At 34.9% G+C, this 22,000-nt stretch overlaps 1 protein-coding gene across 8 annotated transcripts in view; it reads right to left on the bottom strand.

Moving 5' to 3' along the window:
- STAU2 (staufen double-stranded RNA binding protein 2) overlaps positions 1–22,000 on the bottom strand; it is a 295,401-nt gene that overhangs the window by 102,882 nt on the left and 170,519 nt on the right. For all 8 annotated transcript variants that reach the window (XM_045561383.1, XM_045561387.1, XM_045561382.1 and 5 more), the window contains one exon: positions 18,804–19,111. In XM_045561383.1, coding sequence (XP_045417339.1) covers positions 18,804–19,111 — 308 coding nt within the window. The remainder of the gene's footprint in view (positions 1–18,803; positions 19,112–22,000) is intronic.

Below are 22,000 nucleotides of genomic sequence, written 5' to 3'. Positions count from 1 at the left end.
GTCTCTTGAGCCAAAACATATGGCTTGCAATGAAGGGATAAGAACTTGGAATTTTATACTGAACTGGACTACATTTTTAAAAACTACAAGTAACCAGAAAACTATGAGATTTGCCAAAGAAATCACAAAGGAACATCAATGGGAAATTTGACAAAGCACAGAGGAAACTGACTGCAGAAATATAAAATCATGTTATACCCTCATTGCACTGAGACTGCCCAATAAACCAGATAAAAATATGTGAAAAAACATATGAAACTATTGCTTGAGGACCCAACTTTGAATTGAACAAAAAATAATAATATGCTGATAAAAGACCTTAAGAAACAGTCACTTTTTACATACTTGACCAATGACTGATAAAAACAAGTTTGATATGGCTCTTTTCAGGTATATGTTTTCTTCTTGGGAATAAAAGCATTAGTGTCCAAAACTGTGAAATAAAAAAAAATGTGAATGACATTGAAATTCACCCTTCTAAATCTTTGCTTCCTATGAGTCAAAGCATTAGCAGGAACCAGGAATCTTAGAACACTATGTTGAAATAACTAGGGCAATAAAATTCTATTATGTTCTGCAATGTATAAATCTTCAAAATTGGGTAAAATCTTTCTGTTAGAACAAAGCAGTGTGTTCCTACAAATGTGGCCCTAGAAATTCCAATATACAATTTTACAGGACCTTGATTTTGCTGAAAGAAAAATGAATAAAGATAATTTTAGATTAAAAGTCATCTCCTTATGTTTACTTTAAGATTTATTATTTATAAATCACATAATTTTGCTACCTTTCACACTCTAAAATATAAGTGACCAGTCTTGATTTTTATAATGTTGTAGAACTTGTTCTGAATTTATAACACCATCAACTACTATAAATTATTTTTTTCTCATGAATTTACAAAAATTATTCCACTGAAAGGCGAGTCATAATTTCCAATATGTCAATTAAATAACATGGCTTTCTTTGAAATTTCCAAATCTATAATAATTTTTATTTTAAAGTAAGTATCCTAGTTTGATTTTAATCCCATAAGTCCAGATGAGATACTATACTTGTACATTCTGACACTGATCTCTCTTCAGTGAATTTCTTTTTCCTGAAGAGAGAGACATAAACCACTTCAACTATTCATATAATTTGAGAAATACAATACCATAAGTCTTAAAGTAATTAACATAAAAAGCCAGGTATTTGAATTTTTTCATACCTGTTTGAAAATATGAGGGGTGATCCAAATGAAAATTCAGATTCTCTAACCCCATCTCCAAAAAAATGTTGAATCAAACTGTTCCCTACAGGGCTGAAGTTCCTTGATGTTGCAAGACTACTAAATATTTTAGTAATCTCACCAGGGAACTGGTAAACTGCTTGTCTGTCAGATGTTTTGAATGGCCACCCCTGTGGAATAAAAATGAGGAGGGTACGAAAAAGACCCATGTTTAAAGAAAGTTGCCTGTTAGATCATTAAGGAAAGATAAAGGCCTGTATATTCATATGTGGTACATAACACAATCACTGTATCAGGAAAACATGTTTGATTAGCACACCTTAGGTTCATTAACTACAGGGTCTACTTCACAGCAGTGGGCAGTGACTCCATCGCAGCATTGCATAGAAGCCCTGCACAGAAGAGTGTAAGACGGCAAGGAGCTAAAGACCAAAAGTTTAACACTAAATGTTAGGAGACTCAAAACATGCTTGATTCTTGCAGAGTCTGCACACCAGCTGTACAAAAGACCTAAATCTTTATTAATGCAGAATAGCATGTTCTTGGCAAGGCTCAAAATAGATTTGCTTCATAAATATTGACCTAAATAAAGTTGCTTTTAAACATTTCTTAAATACTTTTTTTAGATCACTTGATGACAAGTAAATTATCTGACTTATTTGGGTCAACTATGGTCAACAGTACAAATCTACATTATGTTACTGATAGTTCTATTTATAACTAATGAATTAATTTATAAGCAATCACTAAATTAGTTTATTCATGATAAGTATTTAGAACTGTGGCTGGCACATGGTTAGGATTAAAACAATATCAGACAGTTATTATGATTATAACACATCCCTTCAAAATGTAATAAAATAAGTGCTAAGATATATAATTAACAATATTAATTAGAATAATGTCTATTACTGAGTTTCTCTTAGATATTTTTCCCCAATCCCTTTCATAACTAACAAACACTGTATCTATTCATTTGCAACAAATATGTGAATATACATTTAACATGCTCAGTCATGCACCAGTGACTTAGTTGATGCATACTCTGTGTTGCACTCTAAATGCAATATGCCTATCACATTAATGCCTCTAAAGAGATAGGGATAAATGAATGAATGAAATCACATTACACAGACTGAGACACAACTTGCAATTATCTTTTCTCTCTTTTAGAAATTCTATGTTTGGGATAAGCTTTGAAAATTACATGCTTATATTTGGTGTTCAAAATCTGGCAGTGATGTGTAAAGATTTATTTCTAGTATAAGCCACAGATAAAAACTGCCTAACAAACACAACAGATACGTTGTCAGTATTGTTAAGGGAGATAATGGCATTCTTACTGTAAGTGATGAGCATGTATGTGACAAAAATTTTAAACATTTTTGTTTTTTGGTTTCCATTGACTAATGCCAGGCAGGAGTGGGGAACCTATGGCCTTCGGATTTCAAGATTGTTCTTTTTTAAGCACCAAAGGAGACAAGAAAAGCTTCATCTTTCTCTACCGCACCGTTTTTAAAAGGATTTGTTCTGTAAAATTTGGATTCAGTCAAAAGGCTACACTTAAGGACCTAGAAGGCCCCATGTGGCCTTAAGGCTGCAGGTTTCTCACTCCTGCTGGCAGGCAGCTATTTATACACACACACACACACACACACACACACACACACACACACACACACAATTATTCTAGTTTTCCATTTCTATAACACTACTCATGTTTTGATATACCCACAATACATTCATTTACATATGCAAAACAAACCACATTAAAATCTAGAGGGCTTTGTAAAAAATTAACCTTTTAATAAGAAAAATTCTCTTCAAGGTCAAAGGAAAATTACAGTTATATATAGGCATTCAGTATACCATCAAAGTTAAAGTAATACAAACTCTTCTTTCAATAGGGCCAACTCTACAACTTTTCATGTATTAGAATTCTCCTGTATTGAATATCACTTCAGAAAATGGGTATCAAAGACAAGACCTTACAAATCTTTTCATTATATGCTGCCTTAATTAATAATGGCATTTAATTTTTTAATAAAAATACTGGAATATGGTGCTTTCTACTCAGGAATTGCAGATTTTAGAGACATATAATATGTATTTGTATTTAAAATACAGTTACATTCATGATGAAAGACCATTTATAACTTCTCCAGATAGAGTTACTTTTCCTTATCCTTCCTGCTTAAGTGCAAGCATTCTGGATATTAAATATAAAACAAACATAAGAGAACTCAGAAAGGGAGAAAGAAAGACCAACTAGAGTCTTTGGGTCCTAAGGAATAATTCCAGTGGTGAATTCCTGGGTTTTCTTTTTGCCTTACATATCCTAGACTGGGTGCTAAAGAAGCCAGCAACCTGAAAAAATGCCAATAGATATAGGAAAAAATAAAAACCCTAAGAAAGCCTGCTCTCTCTAACCAAAGGACCAGGAAAGGAATAATCCATTAATATAGAAAACTTTTAGACAATAACAACTCTACTCCAGGCAAACACCAGAGAAAAAATGGCCGTAACAGTAAAGGTCAAATGGGGAGCCTACACTTTCATCCTTACCAGATTGTAATGAGCTGACCCAACTCCCCTGCTAGAGTTGTGACGAAGAAGGTCAAATGAGGACTCTGAACTTTCATCTCTGTTGGATCCCTGGACTTTCACTTCTACCTGGTGATGAGGCACCCTAACCCTCATTGCCCAGGTGGTGTCAGGAGAGGCACAGTGGGAGGTCAGGACATTCACCACCACCTAGCTGTAACAAGTATCCCTCTTCGTACTAGGGTGTCAACAGAAGCTAGATGGAAAACATGAACTTCCAGTAACAAGTTGGCATCCCTATTCCCTAGCTGGTGCAATGTCAGAGGCTTACTAAAACAGAAGTTTTAGGAACATAATACCCAAAATGTCCAGAATTCAATAGAAAACCACTTCCTATATCAATAAGCAGAATAATGTCAACCTCAATGGGAAAAGACAATCACCAGATGCCAACACCAAGATGACACAGATGTTAGACTTATCTGACAAATATTTTAAAGTAGTCATCACACTCAAACAAATTTTTAAAAATAGTCTCACCAAAGAAATACAAGATAACTCAATAGATGGGCTTAACAGAAAAATAGAACAGAGAAAAGAATCAATTAACTTGAAGATAGAAAAATATAAATTCCCCAACCTGAAAAACAAAGAGAAATCAGTTTGAGAAAAAATAAACAGAGTCTCTCAAGGGTCTGTAAGAGCACAACAATCTAATATTTGTATCACAAGAGTCCCAGAAGAAGAAGAGATAATGGATAGGACTGAAAAAGAATTCAAAGAAATAATGGTTGAGGCCAGGTGCAGGGGCTTGCACCTGTAATCCTAGCACTCTGGGAGGCTGAGGTGGATGGATTGTTTGAGCTCAGGAGTTCAAGACTAGCCCGAGCAAGAGCGAGACCCCGTCTCTACTAAAAATAGAAAGAAATTAGCTGGACAACTAAAAATATATAGAAAATATTAGCCAGGCATGGTGGCGCATGCCTGTAGTCCCAGCTGCTCGGGAGGCTGAGGCAGGAGGATCACTTGAGCCCAGGAGTTTGAGGTTACTGTGAGCTAGGCTGACGCCATGGTATTCACTCTAGCCTGGGCAACAAAGTGAGAGTCTGTCATTCATAAATAAATAAATAAATAAATACATACATACATACATACATACATACATACATAAATCAATAAAGGTTGAGAATTCATCCAACTGTGGTAAAACATATAAACAAACCTATACTTTTAAGAAGCTGGGTAAGCTCCAACAGGATAAACACAAAGAAATCCACTCCAAGACATAATACTCAAACTTCTGAATATTAAAGATAAAGAAAAATCTCACAAGCAGTGAGAGAGAATAACTCCTTACTTATAGAAGTAAAACAATTAGAATGGCAGCAGCTTCTCAATGGAAACCATTGACACCAGATGGAATTGGGACATTTCCCAAGTGCTGAAAGAACCATCAACCCAGATTTTTATGTCTGGCAAAAACAGCCTTGAGGAATGAAGGGGAACCCCGAACATTCTCAAATAAAAGGAAACTGAGAGTTTGTTGCCAGCATACCTACCTTGAAATAATGGCTAAAATTAAGTTCTTGAAACAGAAATAAAATGATAAAGGCAGGAATTTTGGGACTCCATTAGGAAGAACAAACACAGAAAAGAGTAAAAATATTGGTAAAGACAACAGATTTTCCTTCTGTTCTTGAATTTTCTAAATTATGTTTGACATTTGAAGCAAAAATGATAATACTGTCTGATGTGGTTCTCAATGTATATAAAGGAAATACTTAAGACAATTATGGTATAAATAGAGTCATGTAAAGAGCACTGAGAAGGGTGGAGCATCACTTCTATAATATTCTTACCAAAAATGCACAACCTCAATCTGATCATTTGAAAACATTACAAAAACTCAAATTCAAGAACATTTTACAAAATAAGTGATCAGTGTTCTTCAAAAGTGTCAAGATTATAAAAGACTAAAATTATTACTTGATTAGAAGAGACTTAAGAGTGCTAAATGCAATGTGGGATCCCATACTGGATCCTGGGCCAGAAAAGTTCATTAGTAGGAATACTGGCAAAATTTGAACAAGGTCTGTAAATTAGTTAATGGTATTATATCATCATTAATTTCCTGGTACTGATAATTAGACAATGGTTATACAACTGTTAATGTTAAATTTAATACTATTTTTCCACTTTTCTGAAAGTCTAAAATTCTCTTTTAACAGCCATTTATAATAGGAAACAAAACCCTTAGTGTTAAGAATTAAAGAGACTTGAAGAAAGCCAAGAGCCTACTAGAGTAGACGATAGATAAAACTTAAGTTTTTCTATGTGTATCAGAATTTTATATTAAAAGAATCTTCAAACAATGAAAGAAGAGAATCAGTGGAGATTAAATTATCTCTTAATTAGAAAAACAAAGTTATGGGCAAAATTTAGTACTTTCTACCTTTGATATGGGAAAAGAAATGGATGCAGTAAAAAATATTTCTGGCATAAGAGGCTGGAAAATCACACTATCCAAAGCATCATGAAAAGAACAGTTAAAGGTTCCTCCTTCAGTTAGAGTTTTAGAGGGCAAAAAATTATAATATAGGCCTATGCATAAGAAGCCTAGTAATGGGGACCAAGAAGCCTGAACCAAGACACATCAATACATGCTACTCGATTTGCAAAAGCTAAGTAGAAATAAGTTGCTGCTTAAGCTGCAAATTCATAGTAGCAAACATCAAAGATTATTTTTTAGATATCTGTACTTTTACTCTAAGAAAGTATTACTATCACTATCTCAACTTTCTCCCCTATTATTCACTTCATTACAAAAAGTTTCCACTGAAGCTACTCTAACAGGGAGCAGTAACCACCTAAATGACAACTCTATTAGGTTCTTCTTTGCAACATTTGTCACAGAAGCTGACAGAGAGCCAGGAAAGACCACTGTCCCAGAGGCCAAGAGAAAAGAAAGTTCAAGAAGAAAGACAAAGTTTGGAGTTTGACTCCAGCCAGGTTAAATGCCTCAGAAAACAAAACTCAAAACTATTCAGGGGAAAGTAACAGAATCCAGAGTCTCTGTAACATATCATTTACAATAGTCAGGATGCAACCCAAAATTACTTGAAACCTCGAATAAACAGGAAAAGGTGATTCATATTCAAAAGAAAAGGCAAGCAGTAGAGACCAAACTCAATATACCAGAAATGTTGAAATCAGCAGAAAAGGTGTTTAATACACTTATGCTTACTATACTCAAAGAATGGAAAAGAAAACATATCCATCACAATGAATGCATGGATAGGAATCTCAGCAGAGAAACATAAGCTAATAAAAAGAACCATATGGAAATTCTAGAAATGAAAACAATAATATCCAAAGTAAAAATAAAAATCACTGGATAAAGCCGATACAAGAGTCAGTGAACTTACAGGTCAATAGTAATTGTACAATCTCAAGCTCAGAGAAAAAACTGCACAAAGCCTCAAGAAATCTGTGGGACAATATAAAAAATACATGTAAATGAAGTCCCAGGAGAAGATAAGAGAAAAAAACAAAAAAAAATTATTTGAAGAAAATATGGTTAAAAACTCCCTAACTTGATGAAAGCAACAAAAATACAGATTTAAGTAAATAAGAGATATATAGTGAATTGAAAAGTGTCCCCCATAAGATAGGTATGTCCAAGTGCTAAGCCTTAGTACCTTTGAATGTGACATTTAAAAATACGGTCTTTGTCTCCAGAGGTGAAACTTGGATTTAAAAAAAAAAAAGCGTCTTTGCAGGTGTAACTTAAGCATCTTGGAATGAGACCATCCTGGATTTGGGGTAGACTCTTAATCCAGTAACAAGTCTCCTTACAGGAGACAGCAAGTTGGGCATGGTGGCTGACACCTGTAATCCCAGTCACTCGGGAGGCTGAGGGTGTGGTGAGAATCACTTGAGCCCAGGAGTTCGAGACCAGCCTGGGTGACAGAGCAAGACTTTGTCGCTAAACAGAGAGAGAGAGAGAGAGAGGAAGAGAGTGAGGGAGAGCATGTAAAGAAGAATATACAGACACAGAGAAGAAGGCCACGTAAAGATGGAGGCAGAGATTAGAATGCTGAATCTACAAGCCAAGGAAAACCAGCCACAAGAGGCTAGAAAAGGGCACAGAATAGATTCGTCCTTGGAGCCTCTGGAAGAAACCAATCCTGCCGACTCTGATTTCAGACTTAAAGCCTACACAACTGTGAGAATACATTTCTTTTGTTTAAGCCAATGTCTTTTTGTATCATCAATTATGTAATGAAAATCTTATATTTATAGATTTGCCCATATTTTGAAATATTTTCTTTCAACAGATGTCAAGTTTAGCAGTTAGTAATTAATTAATAGGTCAATTCAACGGATATTTAAAAACAATTGCTAGAGTTCCAGTTTCTGACAACTGAAGAATGAATTCATTGGACGAAGCCCCTTGAAGATATCAATGTAAAATCTAGAAAAAAAAAAAGAAAAAACCTTTGATAACACTGGAATGTGCAGGTACTATGGCGGAGTTTTCCCTCGAAAGACCAAAAGTATATACAATAAGAATTATGAGTTTATGGTTTTCCTGCCTAAGGGTATCCCCTACTTCCTATAGTTCCACTGGTGGAAAATTGCAGTCTTACCAGCTGGAGGAGGCAGAAGAAAGAGTTTAGGGCTAGCAGAAGAGCTAGACATCTAGGGAATAAATCCCAGAAGCAAGAGAGCTGCAGAAGTGGTACAACATTAAATCTGAATCTTTCACCCGAATTCCAGCTGACTGCTAAACCTCACATGCACAAGGGAGACTCTAGAGGGCCCAATTTATAAGTAGACAGAGACCACTGAGACTCAGCTGAGATTTGACAATCTGATACTTTTTGGATTTCACGCAGTCCCTAATCTTCACACAGCTCCAATGACAGAAAGCCAAGGCTTTACTAGCCTGAAGTGTCAGTGGGGGTAAGGCTGGCAGATGAGCTAGATATTTAGGGGAGAAAATGCTAGAAACTAGGAAAAGCAAAGAGGATGGGCCCCCAAATCTGAGCATAAACTCAGCCCAAAGAACTCACTTTCTACTATATTATGCAGGCACAGGGTCCACAAGAGAAAAAGCTGCAGCTGGAAGGTGAAAGAACTGAGTGGAGATATCAGCTGAAGGATATCCCCATGGGGAAGACAAAGCTTGCAGTTTTAGTCCAGGAAATTAATTGACTACTAGATCAAAAAAACAAAAACAAAACAAAAATATTAATCTGCAGAAGAAAGGTGATCCAAGTTTTCAACAATGTCCACTTTTTTCAAACAAAAATTAAAGACATGTAAAATACAGGAAAGGGGTAAAACACACTCAAAAATAAGGCAATAGAAACTGACTCCTAATTGCCCAGCTATTAAATTTAGTTGACAAAAATGTCAAAGTAGCTATTATAAAGATGTTCAAGGAATTAAAGGAATATATCAATAACTATATAAATATGGGATCTCAACAGAGACAAGGAAATATAAAAAAGTACCAAATGGAAATGTCAGATGTGAAAAATACAATAACTGAAATGAAAAATTTATTATAGGGGCTTAAGAGCAAATTGGAGAGGACAGAGGGAGGAATTAGGAAACTTGGAGATAAATCCAAAAAGACTAAAGAAAAATAAACAGAGCCTCTGAAATTTGTGGGACAGATTTCAAAGGGTTCAATGTATGTGTAACTGGAGTTCTAAAAGAAGAGTAGAAAAGTAGAAAATTTTTTGAAAAAATGGTACCTAAAAACTTTCCAAAACTAGTAAAAAAAAAAAAATATTATAGTTCTAAGAAGCAAAATGAATCCCAATCAGGATTAAAAACACCCCTAGACACAGTATGGTCAAACTGGTGAAAATCAAAGATAAACAGAGTATCTTGATAGCATCTAGAGAAAACAGAACACAATACATACATGATGTGAAACAACTGGCTATCCCACAAGAAAAAAACGAACTAACCCCATATAATACACAAAAAAATTAACTTTAAATGGATTTTAGCATTAAACATAAAAGCTAAAACCATAACATGTCTGTAAGAAAACATAAGAGAAAATCTTTGTGACCTAGGTATAGTCAGAGATTCCTTAAATACTACCAAAAAGGCATAAACCATAGGGAAAGATATTGAAAATTTTACTTCAGCAAAATTGAAAACTTCTGCTTTCAAAGGATCACATTAAGATAATGAAAAGACAAGTCATAGACAGGCAGATAATATTTGCCATGCAAATAACTTAGGATATAAAGAACTCTTAAAAATCAGTAAGAAAAAAATCCAATTATAAACTGGGCAAAAGATGTGGACACCTCACAAAAAGATACAAACAACTGAAAAGCCCATGAAATATGCAATAAGCTCCTGGCATTAGTCATCAGTGAAATACAAACTAAAATATCAGTGAGGTACCATTATACCCTTAATAGAATAAGAGTGATCATATTACTGTATGGAATCATCATACACTGCTGGTGGGAATATAATATGATATCCTACATTGAAAAAGAATCTGGAAATTTCTTATGAAATTATATGTGCACTTACCATGTGATCCAGCACTTCCACCTCAAGGTATTTTTCCAAGAGAATTGGGAACATGTGTCTGCACAAAATCTTGTACATGAATGTTCACAAACAGCTTATTCATAATAGCCTCAAACTGAAAACAACCCAAATGTCTATCAACAGGTAAACTGATAAACAATTTGTGGTATATATCTATATAATATACCCATACTTAGCAATAAAAAGGAATGAACTACTGATACATAAAACATGAATGAATTTCAAATATTATACTGAGTGAAAGAAGCCAAACACAAAACTGTGCATACTGTATGATTCCATTGATATGAAATACTTGAAAATGCAAAACTAATTTTTAGTGCCAGAAAGAATATTGTGGTTATCTGACGGTGAGGAAAATTGGCTGTGAAGCAGCACAAGGAAATTTTTTGTAGTAATAGAAATAGTTTCATCTTGGTTATGGTGGTAGTTACATGGTTGTGTACACATTTTTCAAAATTCATCAATCTGTACAACTAAAATGGATGTGTTCTATTGTATCTAGATTATACCTCAATAAGGTTGACTAATATGTTTAATTATCTTTGACACAAGTGGAGACACTAAGTCATTCTTTATACTTCTCATAAATAATCATAACCTCACAATTAATTAATTTCCAAATAATTGTAACCTTAGGAGCTTAACACCATTTGAATTTACTATATGTGTTCAGATATTATTGTCTGTCCTTCCACCTCCCCCCTGCCCCATTCTAATGTTAGCTCCATGAGGGCAGAAACCTTGGCTGTCATATTCATGCTATATATATCCTCAATGCCAAGAAGTGTACCTGGCCCATGGTAGGTGCTTGATACATATTGGTGGAATTAATGAATAAATGAATTCCTTATATGTTAATATTCATCAGGAATTATCTCTAAGGCCTTTACCCACTTTCCCTGGGCAATATTATCTACTTTTATGACTTTAATTACATCTATATAAGAATGACTCTCAAATCTGTGTGTCCTATCTTCTCTTGTGGCTCATCAGACCCATTCCAACTGCACAGGCAACTCAAATTACACATGTTCAAAATGGAACTCATTAACTTCCTTTCTAAGTTTATTCATCTCATCCATACTAAAAATAAAACCTTGGCCAAAACACCTCACATTCATATTACCCCATTTACTCCTCAAATTTTCTCTATTTATTCTTTAACACATGAAAATCTAGCCTCCACCCTGACTAGGCTAGCGAAAGCATTCTCTTAGAAGTCAGCGCAAAAGACCATTTAATTTTCTCTATTGCACCTTAGACAACTGTATCTTAGCTCCATTCCTCTATGTCCACTAGCTCTATCTAAATTCAATCTTTCTTTCCTAGATTTGTATAAAACCACTCTAAATGATCTTTCTGCACCAGTCTGTCCCCTTTTTGTCTAGTTTATCTTTTACACTGTTTACAGAATCATCTTTCTGTAAATCAATTATGTCACTGCCCTTTTAACAATAAGTAGTGGTCTCTGTCTAATGGCTAAAAATTCCAAACTCCCAACAAAACACACATCTTTTCAGCCTCCTCACTAGCCATTTTTTCTAAGTTAAGTATTTTCTAAAACACTATACTCTTTTATGTCTTCAGTATTTTGTTGCTTCTGCCTGCAATTCCTTTTCTTTTTATCTACCTTAAAATTCAGTGTGTTCTTTAAAACCTATTTCAAATGTCCACTCTCCTTTGAATTCTTCCCTAATTCCTTCGGTTAGAGCTGTTCATTCCCATTTATGATTGTTCACATCACTACCTACACTTCAAGTTCACATTTATCAGGTTACATACACACTGATTATGTGGCACAGGCATTACATACATTTCATGCAGCATGCTGCAAATATTTAATTTTTTTAATCAAACTACTGTATGATGTTTGAACACTGATCTCTGGAGATAGGACTAATTCATGGCAGTGGTTTATCTTCTGTATATTGGTTTTATTTACCTGCCAGTCCCCAACCTGACCATAACTCCTCCCAGGCCCAGTCCTTAGCATGCTACCCAGCATATTTAGGTACTTAATGAGTATTTATTTGCCCAGTGTGAATAAAAGATGTTCCATTTCCTGTTCTTCAGCTGAATCAATTCCAATGTTCCATGGGATGGCATTCTACAGCAGATTGACTTCATATCCATCTTATTCTTTACATATATGCTGAAATTATTGAAAACTGCTCATAATGTACCATCTACTATCTCTTTTCCTTTAATAAAAGTTTTTCAAACTGGGAACCGTGTACTATTTTCTATAGCAGTCCTTGTTTACTCAAATGTTCCATTTTAGAACTTGATTCTGGACTTTTCTTATACTTAAAACAATGAAAATTCTACAAAGTAGTTTAGAAGTTTAAAAAATATCCATTTTCTCTGATAGTTAAATCTGCTTCTTGATGTGACAATGTTAAGATGGCAGAACTTTCTAGAACCTAAAATCTATCAGGGTTTAAAATTGAGTAAAAGTAAACTATATTACTAATACGATGTTTTACTTATGTAATCTCAAATGTGTATTTATGTATAAAATTTTATCTTAGAATAAAATCCAAAGTCCTTCCCGCTCAAAGGAGTCAGAATTCTTAAGTGACTCAGTTGTATATACATATATATAGTTGAGGGCGGAAGTAAATTTATTAATGAAATCTATGACTAAAACAAACAAATATCTGGAAGACCATGGGTCACCATTACACATTAGTCCTACTTACAGGGATTGGTCTTCAAACATCATATAACAGTTTGGTTTAAAATAAAGATTTGTAAGCAAAAATGTACCAGGTATGCAATGCCAACTTCACTATCTGATATATAGTATCAGTCAATAAATGTCAGTTTCCTCCCTTATTTATCCATATATCTCCCAGATGAAGCATGCCCCTGGTATGCTAGAGCACTTTTTTTGACTGTACAGAAATCTTTTACATGCAGTATACCACATATTGTTCTCTTTCTTAATAGTTGCCTTGGGTGAGAAGAGAACAATACATATGAAATTTTAGCCACTGTCATTTGTGGGAAAAACTCTCTTTAGATACAGTTGAATCTGCATCTGGAGGGAGGCAAATATTGGAATCATTTCAACATGACTTAGAATGAGTTTAGGTTTAGCTGCCAGCACCTGATGGGTAATATAATTAATTTTACGTCATTAGGTAAAAATCAAATCATTGTCAACCTTTTCTAGCAAAAGGAAATACAATCTACCTTTGGATGAAAAATAATTTTTTAAAGACTTGATTTGCAAATAATTCCAAATAGAATTTTCATGTTGAGTTGAAATCTCTTCTGATACAAACAGAAAAAGCTACAGATAGTTCTACTTGGGAAGGCCACAGGACAGCCATTTTTTTCTGCACCATGGTGGCTCATTTCTGATTCACATCAAAGTTTCTGTGGTAAGAACAGCTCTTATGTGTTTGTAAAATACATTTTCTTTGAAACACCTTGTGTCTTACTACATATGTGCTGGTGCATCAAGGCTCAAAATGAGTGTTTTTGTCTGTAGTTATATACCACAGTGACTTAGGGTAGGGAGAGTCCAGATTAATAGTCCAGTATAGTAGTAATAACGAACTATTATACTCAAGGTCAGCTTGATTCTTACCTGAATTACTGTTACTCATCACAATATGTTTTTATATGCAACAGGATTTCTTTTTTCAAACATAGTATTTTTCTTTACAGAGTTTAAAATTTCAGCAAACTAAGCTCATCTATAATTCCACTGGTTTTTAATGGAAATAGTTATATGATATGCAGTTTTCATATCCCTGAGGGTTTGGTCAGCATATGAAGGTCTAAAGATAACAGATACAATAGGTCAAACTGCATGAACTTGGACTCCCATTTGAAGAACAAACCTGAGTTTTAGGGTCACTGTAAGAAAGGTCAAGCCTTTAGGAAAGTTCAAATACATACCTAATCTTTCCAGGGTTTTTGGAAAGTAGTAGAGGTCAAATTTGAGAGGCATTTTAAAGGAGTAACTGTAAATCTGAGCAGCATCTACTGACCAAACCCACAAATGTGCTTTGTTCATTGTAGTCTAAGTAATTTCTTATCATTTTATACCATTTGTTTAACAACCTAGATGAAAATCTGGACTTAGAGGTGACATAGTAAGTCCTGTTTCAAGGACAAATTTTAAATCACAGGAAAAATATAAAGTTGGCCCTCTGTATCCACAGGTTATACCTCGGCAGATTAAAAATTTAAAAAAAAAAACCAATACAACAATAAAAAACAATACAAATAAAAAAGCAACACAGTATAACAATTATTTATATAGCATTCCCACTGTATTAATATTATAAGCAATCCAGAGATGATTTAAAGTATAAGGGAGGATGTGTGTAAGCTGTACGTCAATACTATGCCATTTTATATTAAGTAAGCAATTTGGGTATCCACAAATGTTGGTGGCTTTGGAGGGGGATCCTAGAACCAATCCCCTGTGGATACCGAGGGACAATACTGTTTCAAAGTGTGGGTGTATATGTATATGCATGATTTCTTTCTCCATATTCTCCTGTTGGAAATCCACAAAGTTATACTTATATTTGTCTTTTAAAAAAAATGGATACTTCATTCTTAAGAAAAAAAAACACTGCTGAAAATAGCCACTTTGATAATAAATATGTGGATTACAAAACATGAGGTATAGGAAAGATGAGAATAAAGAGAAAGGAAAATGGTTTATTCTCAGATTCTCAGGGAACCCATCCACCCTCACCCCATCCCCACTGGCCCCATCTCGATGTAACCTATACTAAAGTTATGTTGTTAAAAATAAATACAGAAAAGAAGCTTATAACTATAAAAGTAGCATTCTATAATCATATTAAACTCCACAAAAGGAGACATATCAGTTGAATGTATTAAGTGTGAATTATATTTGAAAACAAAGTTTTTAATTTAAGTAGACATTCTCATCTTGCTCAAAATGGCACCAACATACAACTCACAATAATGAAACGCCCCTCTATAAAACATTCCTTGCTTTTGGAAAATTAATTATGGTTTAACTAAAACACCAACTAAGTGCTTCTTTATATTATTTATGTGAGGAGAAAACCCTAGTTTGTCATATTTTACTCTGAAGGTCTCAAAAACAACACTGCTCAATGGATGGTGATCACAGGGAGGGCACAGAATGGCAAACAAATTAAATCCATCTAGAAAGGATAATCTACTAAAATAATAATTCACTTTCATTTCCAATTTAATCATTTTAATGACTTCTTTAAACAAGGGAACTGCTTATATTTAATAATAAAAAGAGATTTCTAATATAATTAGTATAGAAAAGCATATTAAAGATGTAAAAACTTAAATATAAAGTACAACATAAAACAAAATCTTTTACTTCAGCTCAAATGCACAGCCTTTCAAGAATGTCTTTTCCATAATAATTTTTCTTAAAAAGTTGAATGATTTTGAAACATTATGGCATTATAATTAAAGAGCATCAAAGTATACAACAAGGAACGCTGAAACACTGTGGTATGACTATAGTTTTGAAGGAGTTTCTGTAAAGTGTGTAGAAGTTATGGATGTAGACAGACTGGGCTGGACAAATCTGAGGTCTGTAGAACTATTGACATAAAACTTTCTTTTCTAAAAAATAATAAATCAATAAGAACGTTCAAGTTTTAAAAGAAGATAATTAAAATGTGTTCAATAAAATTTCAAATAAACAAGGTTTGTTTGTTTGAACTTCTGATAGAGATCCAAAAGGCTTGATTCTAAAAGATGATAAAAATTTTAGGTGAATCCACACAAAAATAAAAGAACTGCTGAGAACGTACAAGTGTTTAGTCACATTCTGCTCCCGTGAAGTCAGCTTTATTATTAACTTTAATTGTATAATAATTTTGCTTATTTTGTAGATTTAAACAAAAGGATGTGAGCTTGACACCTACATTCTGGTAAGCAAATTAGCTTTTTGTAATTTACAAATTCAAATTGAAGACTGGATAGTTAAAAAAAAGTTAAAACAACTTCGTTCTCAATACACTCACATATTTTTGCTTTGTAATACATATAGCTGTCACACATAATGGCTCCCCTAGGCTTAAATCAAATAGCAATGGGCAAAGAAGGCCAAACAAGGGTTTACACAATATTCAATAAGTAATAATATCTGTTCACTGTGCAATAAAATAAAAAAAGTACTAACCTAGAAACACAGAAAAGGAATTTATTGTTTTTAAGTTCCAGAAATAAAAGTAACAGAATAGCACATAATCTGTAACAAGCTGGTCCTATAATTTCTAAACTACAGTCCAATTAAAACATTTAAGAAATAGAAACAATCCACATGTTTTTCTACCAGGTAAATATACCTGAGAAAGTTGCCTATAAAGAAATAGGCTTTGAAACTCTAAACCACAAAGAACCTTCCACTGCGACATTATGAAGACGGGGCTAGCATGTGACAGGACACTAAGCCATTCCCACAGAGATTGTGTTCACTGCTCAGCTGCAGTTTGTGGTCCATCAGTGACATGATATTTCACATCAATACCAGCTCATTCAACCAAACAAGCACAGTAATGTTTTAAAACTATCTGTTTATATTCGTTAGTATGTAAAAATCACAATACACAGATTTGGAAATGTTTAACTTGTCTTTAAATAAGATTATATTTTCTCAGCATAAGCTTTTAAAAAAGGTCTAAGCAGTCAGCCCAATAATGGGGAAAGCAGACACTACATGGTGGCTAAAGTGAAGATATATTAAAATTGTAATTATTGTCATTGCCAAAAACTAGCAAATAACAGCAAATTTTAAAAATTAAGAAGTTCTTCTGGCAGCAAAATTACATCTAATAACATCTCCAAGCAAAAAATCAATTCAGAGCCTGAATGCAATATGTGCTTTGTTTCTATAAAAATGCAGTGTTACTCTCATACATTTCTAAACAACTAGATTTGTAAATCAGCAGTGAATTTCTTTTCATCACAATTTATTTCTAATTCATCTTACGCAGATTATGGATAGAACTAAAAATTACTTAGCTTTTTTCCCAATACTTTAACTATATGAATCAAGGTCTTTTTTTAAAACAGTGATTTATTGTGATTCTTAAAGTGAACAACAAATTCTAAAATTATAACTTTCAATTAAGTGGTTAAAATTTCAGATGACAGAGCCAATAATAGGTAACAGCTTCTTTAATTTCTTATCAATAGTCCAATGAAAAACACTAATGGCTACCTGGCAATAGTTTGAAAGGATCAGAAGGGTTCTGTGAAGGGGGGGGTGGGGGTGGGAACAAACATGCAAAATACCCCCCAAAACACATGGTCTTCTTTCTCATTTTATAATCTAAACTTGTAAAAATTTGTATAAATACATGATCATTCTACACAATACAGATTTTCTAGAGCATTTCTAGAGGAAGTTACAGTTTTTGGTCTTAAGAAGTAAGACTAAGATGGAAAACGGGATGAAACAGTGAAATCTGAGGGAGCAATACGCTCTTTCTACACACAAGCAAGCTGCAGTTCATCCAGTCAAGTTAGCAGTTACAGTTCAGTACATAATTTTTCAAGGCAACTAAGCAATCAGGACACAGATATTTCCCCTTCCTATAGTTAACAATTCTTTTAAAAGCTCTCATCTATCCATAAAGGAGTGTGGGTTTTTGTGGGGATTTTTTCCAAAAGGAAACAAAGAATAAATAGGAAAAAAAAAAGTAAGTCTCCATCCCTAAATTCACATACACAACAAGTTAAACTATAAGCTAATTTTAGACTACCCAATGAAATAGAATTGTTGATACCATGTGAGGCAGGTGCTATTCTAACTAGACAGTTCAAAACGTGATCCAGTAAAACAAGTACACATTGTTATGCCTCAAACAACTAGAAAGCATTTCATTATTCTTCAAATATCATATTTAATTAACTCCTAAGGTAATATATTTCTAGGATGTTGTTATCTTAATGGTGTACCTGAATCATTACTAACAATAGAATGTCAAATTCAAAACTGCTATGAAAGTAAAATCATCATTAGAAAAACTCAACCCTAATGTAAAAAGAGGGGGAACTGAGTGCTAAATACTAACACCAAATGTCTGAAGGCAGATTTTTATTTGTGGAAGACAGAGTGAGGAGATAAATGCACCCAATCAAGACCAAAGGGAAGACAGTGCAGAGTATGAAAAATGTTTTTAAAAAAAAGAAGAAAAAGAAGGAGGAAAATGGAGGAGAATCAGGCAGCAAAAGAATTACTGGATAGACCAAAAATAAGAGGAAATGAGGCATGTGCATATGGCCCTCTCTTTTCTGTCCTTTGTGTTCCTAAATAATGTATAATGTAAGTGGCACATAGGCCACATTAGCAGGCAAAATGAGCCTTGTGATGGACAGAGATGAAGGATCTGGAGCTAATGAATTGTCTTCTTTTTCTTTTTGTTTTTGCTTTAATTCATACCTGAAAGCCTTGAATCCTTGCTAAATATTCCAGTTGTTTTGAAGGTTGTACTGGAGAACAAGGGGGAGTAGGAGAACTTCCTTTTAAACCTATGGCTTCAGCTGTAGGAGATGTTCCATTCATAAGGAGTTCCCTGGCAATTGTAGCTGAACTATTCGATGTAGGAGATATACTGAAGAAAGAGCTTGAAGGTTGGTTCATATCTTTGGGTGACAAATAGCCTAGAGTAGTGCCAGAGATTACTTTGTGGCGGCTGGCTTCCATCTCTTGATAAACATCAGGAGACAAATGAAGAATTCCTTTTGGAGCTGTAAATAAAATGAAGGAACACTGTTATTACATTTAAAATAACTGAATAGAAATATGTTATAGCATTATTAACTCAATGGCCTAACTTGGTGTAGGAACACTGCTAATCAAGCATCTTCCTCATATCTGCAGAGGCAATTACAGCTTCTATCTAGAGGTGAATAACATGTTTCAATATTCCCAAAATCAGAAGTTAAAAAAAAAATTCACAAAAGTTATTTCATCAGAAATTGTGTGTAGTAGGGAAGCTGTGGGAGGACAGGGAAACTGACATATGGAAGCACAATGGGGAAGAAGATTAAAACTGCACAGTGTCTTCAACCTGCAATATAATATTTTATATATCATAAAAGAAGGATGAAACCCTCAACATAGGCAGCAATTGAGGCACAGAAGGTAAAATGATCAGTCCAAATATCTTCAGAGGCACAAACCCATATAACCAATGCTTTAGTGGTCTTCTCTTCACAAGGCTGTCCCACAGGCAACTCTAACTCATGAACATGTCAAAAAGTACAGGGCATCTTCTTTCCAACACTAGCAATGTCCCATCTTGCTTAGTTTATTATATAAATAATATCACCAACTATCTGTTCATTACCCAACCTACACTCCTGGCAACCATCTCTGATTAACCCATAACCAAGCAGATACCATGTTGGTCAAACATCTCTAGAATTTGTGCATTCTATCATGGGGTGGGGAACCTGAGGACTTGGGGCCACATGTGGCCTTCTGGATCCTTGAGTGAAGCCGTTTGACCCTGAATCCAAATTATACAAAGAAATCCTTTTAATAAAGGGATTTGTTTTGGAAAGTTTGGGTTTGGTCGAGGGGCCACACTTGGGGATCTGGAGGTCCACATGTGTGCTTGAGGCCGCAGGTTTCCCACCCCTAAATGGCCAGGTTCTGAAATCAAGAGGAAGGAGCCTGGGACTGTGTCATCAGTTGGTGGAGTCCCTTTAACTATCATTTGTCTCAAGAGAAGTTTCAAACCATATTTCAAACTGCTTGTTCTAATGTCTTTTGATCAGATATTAGTAACCCCCAAATCATACTATCTTTTAAAATTATTGATAAGTCACCACTTGTACAGAATGTGCTCTGAGAGACACAACTTAATTCCTTTGCTCTTGCCCCTTCCTCTCCTGCCATTAACCTTCTAAGTCAGCCTTCAATGTTTCTCAACTGGGCTACTGTAACAATCACTAAAAGGTTTCACTGCTGCTTGGCTCCCCAGTGTCCATTTCCCAAAATGTGTTTTATAACATAGTTTCTAAATAAAAGGGTTCCATGATAAATAAATTTGGAAAATAATGCAAATTAGATCATACACATCTCTTTGGGAGAATTAAAAAATGCATATTAGCATAGTAAAGACTCTGAGAAGCCCAGACAGCAGAAATTTGTTCAACTTAGTTTAACCCAGGATTTCCCAACTTTATTTTAGATCCAAACCTTTTATAGAATATTAATAACAGCTGACATTTTGGGAAATGCTGGAAGCTAGCCCACTCTCCTTTGAATGAGTACTTTCCAATGACCTGTCTGAGTTTGCTGATCCTTTCTTCTTCTTGATCTTATATACTACTGAACCCTTCTAGTAAATTTTCAGTTCAGTTCTTATATTCTTCAGCTCCATAATTTCTGTTTGGTACTTTTTAAAGTTTTTTCTCTCTTTGTTGAAATTCTCATTTTGTTCATGCATTATTCTCCTAACCTCAGTGAGAATTTTCATAAGGATTATTTTCAATTCCGTCAAGTAAATCACACATTTCCATTTCATTAGTGTCAGTTTCTGGAAATTTATCTCATTCCTTTGCTTAGAAAATATTCCTGTTTCTTCACTGTCCTTGATTCTCTGTATTGTTGTCTACAGAGAAGACAAAAGAATCACCTCTCCTGGTCTTCACAGATTGCCCTCGCACTGGAGAAGACCCTCACCAATCTGCCTGGCCGGAGATTCTGGGGGCCTCTCAAACTTTTGGGCTAGTCTAACCCGCTTTCTTTGTTCTTGGAAGTCCTCAGGCATCTAGAGTATCCTAGTCCCATCAGCACTCTAAAACGAGCAAGACTGAAGCCAATTCTTTAGTTGGCCCCCAGATAAGTTCGGTTGTTGGACACAGGATGCACCTCTTCACCTCCCAGGGAAAAAGCTGAGAACTAAAGCTTTTCATATGTTATCTCTGTGCTGGGCTGGAAGGGTGGCCATGGTGAGGCCATCTCTGAGTTGTTAGAGGATGCCATGTCCCATCAGCATTCTGAGACAGGCTAGATAGAAGCCAGTCCTCTGGGTAGCTCCCAGGAAAGTTGCAGCTTTGGACTCATGGTACGTGAACTTTCTTTTCCCAGGGAGAAAACAGCTGGGAGCTGGGGGTGGGGGGGTTGTCTCAATTTGTATGGCACTGTGCTGGGGATAGGAATTATGGCACAAGTGTAACTCAAATTTCCCTAACAGTTAAGATATGGCTGATTTTGTGCTCGCCTGGGGTGCAGGAGCCTCTTAACTAGTTTCTGGATTTCTCACAAAGGTAATCTGTCCACAAATTATCATTGAATTGATGTGTTCATGAGGGGAAGGAGGGCCAAGGCTTCCTATTCCATCATCTTGCCAAGGTGAGACCATTCTTTTACTTAAAAGTCCTTCAACAGCTTATCACTTACACTATAGAATCCAAACTCCTTAGGATGACATAGGAAGCCCTTAATAATCTGGATTCTACTTATGTCTCTATCCTCTCTACCAAATTCTTCAGGAAGACCCCAATGCTCCAGTCATACAGATATATTCACACTTCTTCCAATACTCCAGGACTGTTTGATCCCACATCTTTATTTCTACTGCCCAGTTACACACACACACACACACACACACACACACACACACG

Source organism: Lemur catta, chromosome 9, assembly GCF_020740605.2.
Source record: "Lemur catta isolate mLemCat1 chromosome 9, mLemCat1.pri, whole genome shotgun sequence".
Lineage (NCBI taxonomy): Eukaryota > Metazoa > Chordata > Mammalia > Primates > Lemuridae > Lemur > Lemur catta.
The sequence above is the reverse complement of the archived record's forward strand: the minus strand, read 5'-3'. Positions and strand labels throughout refer to the sequence as shown.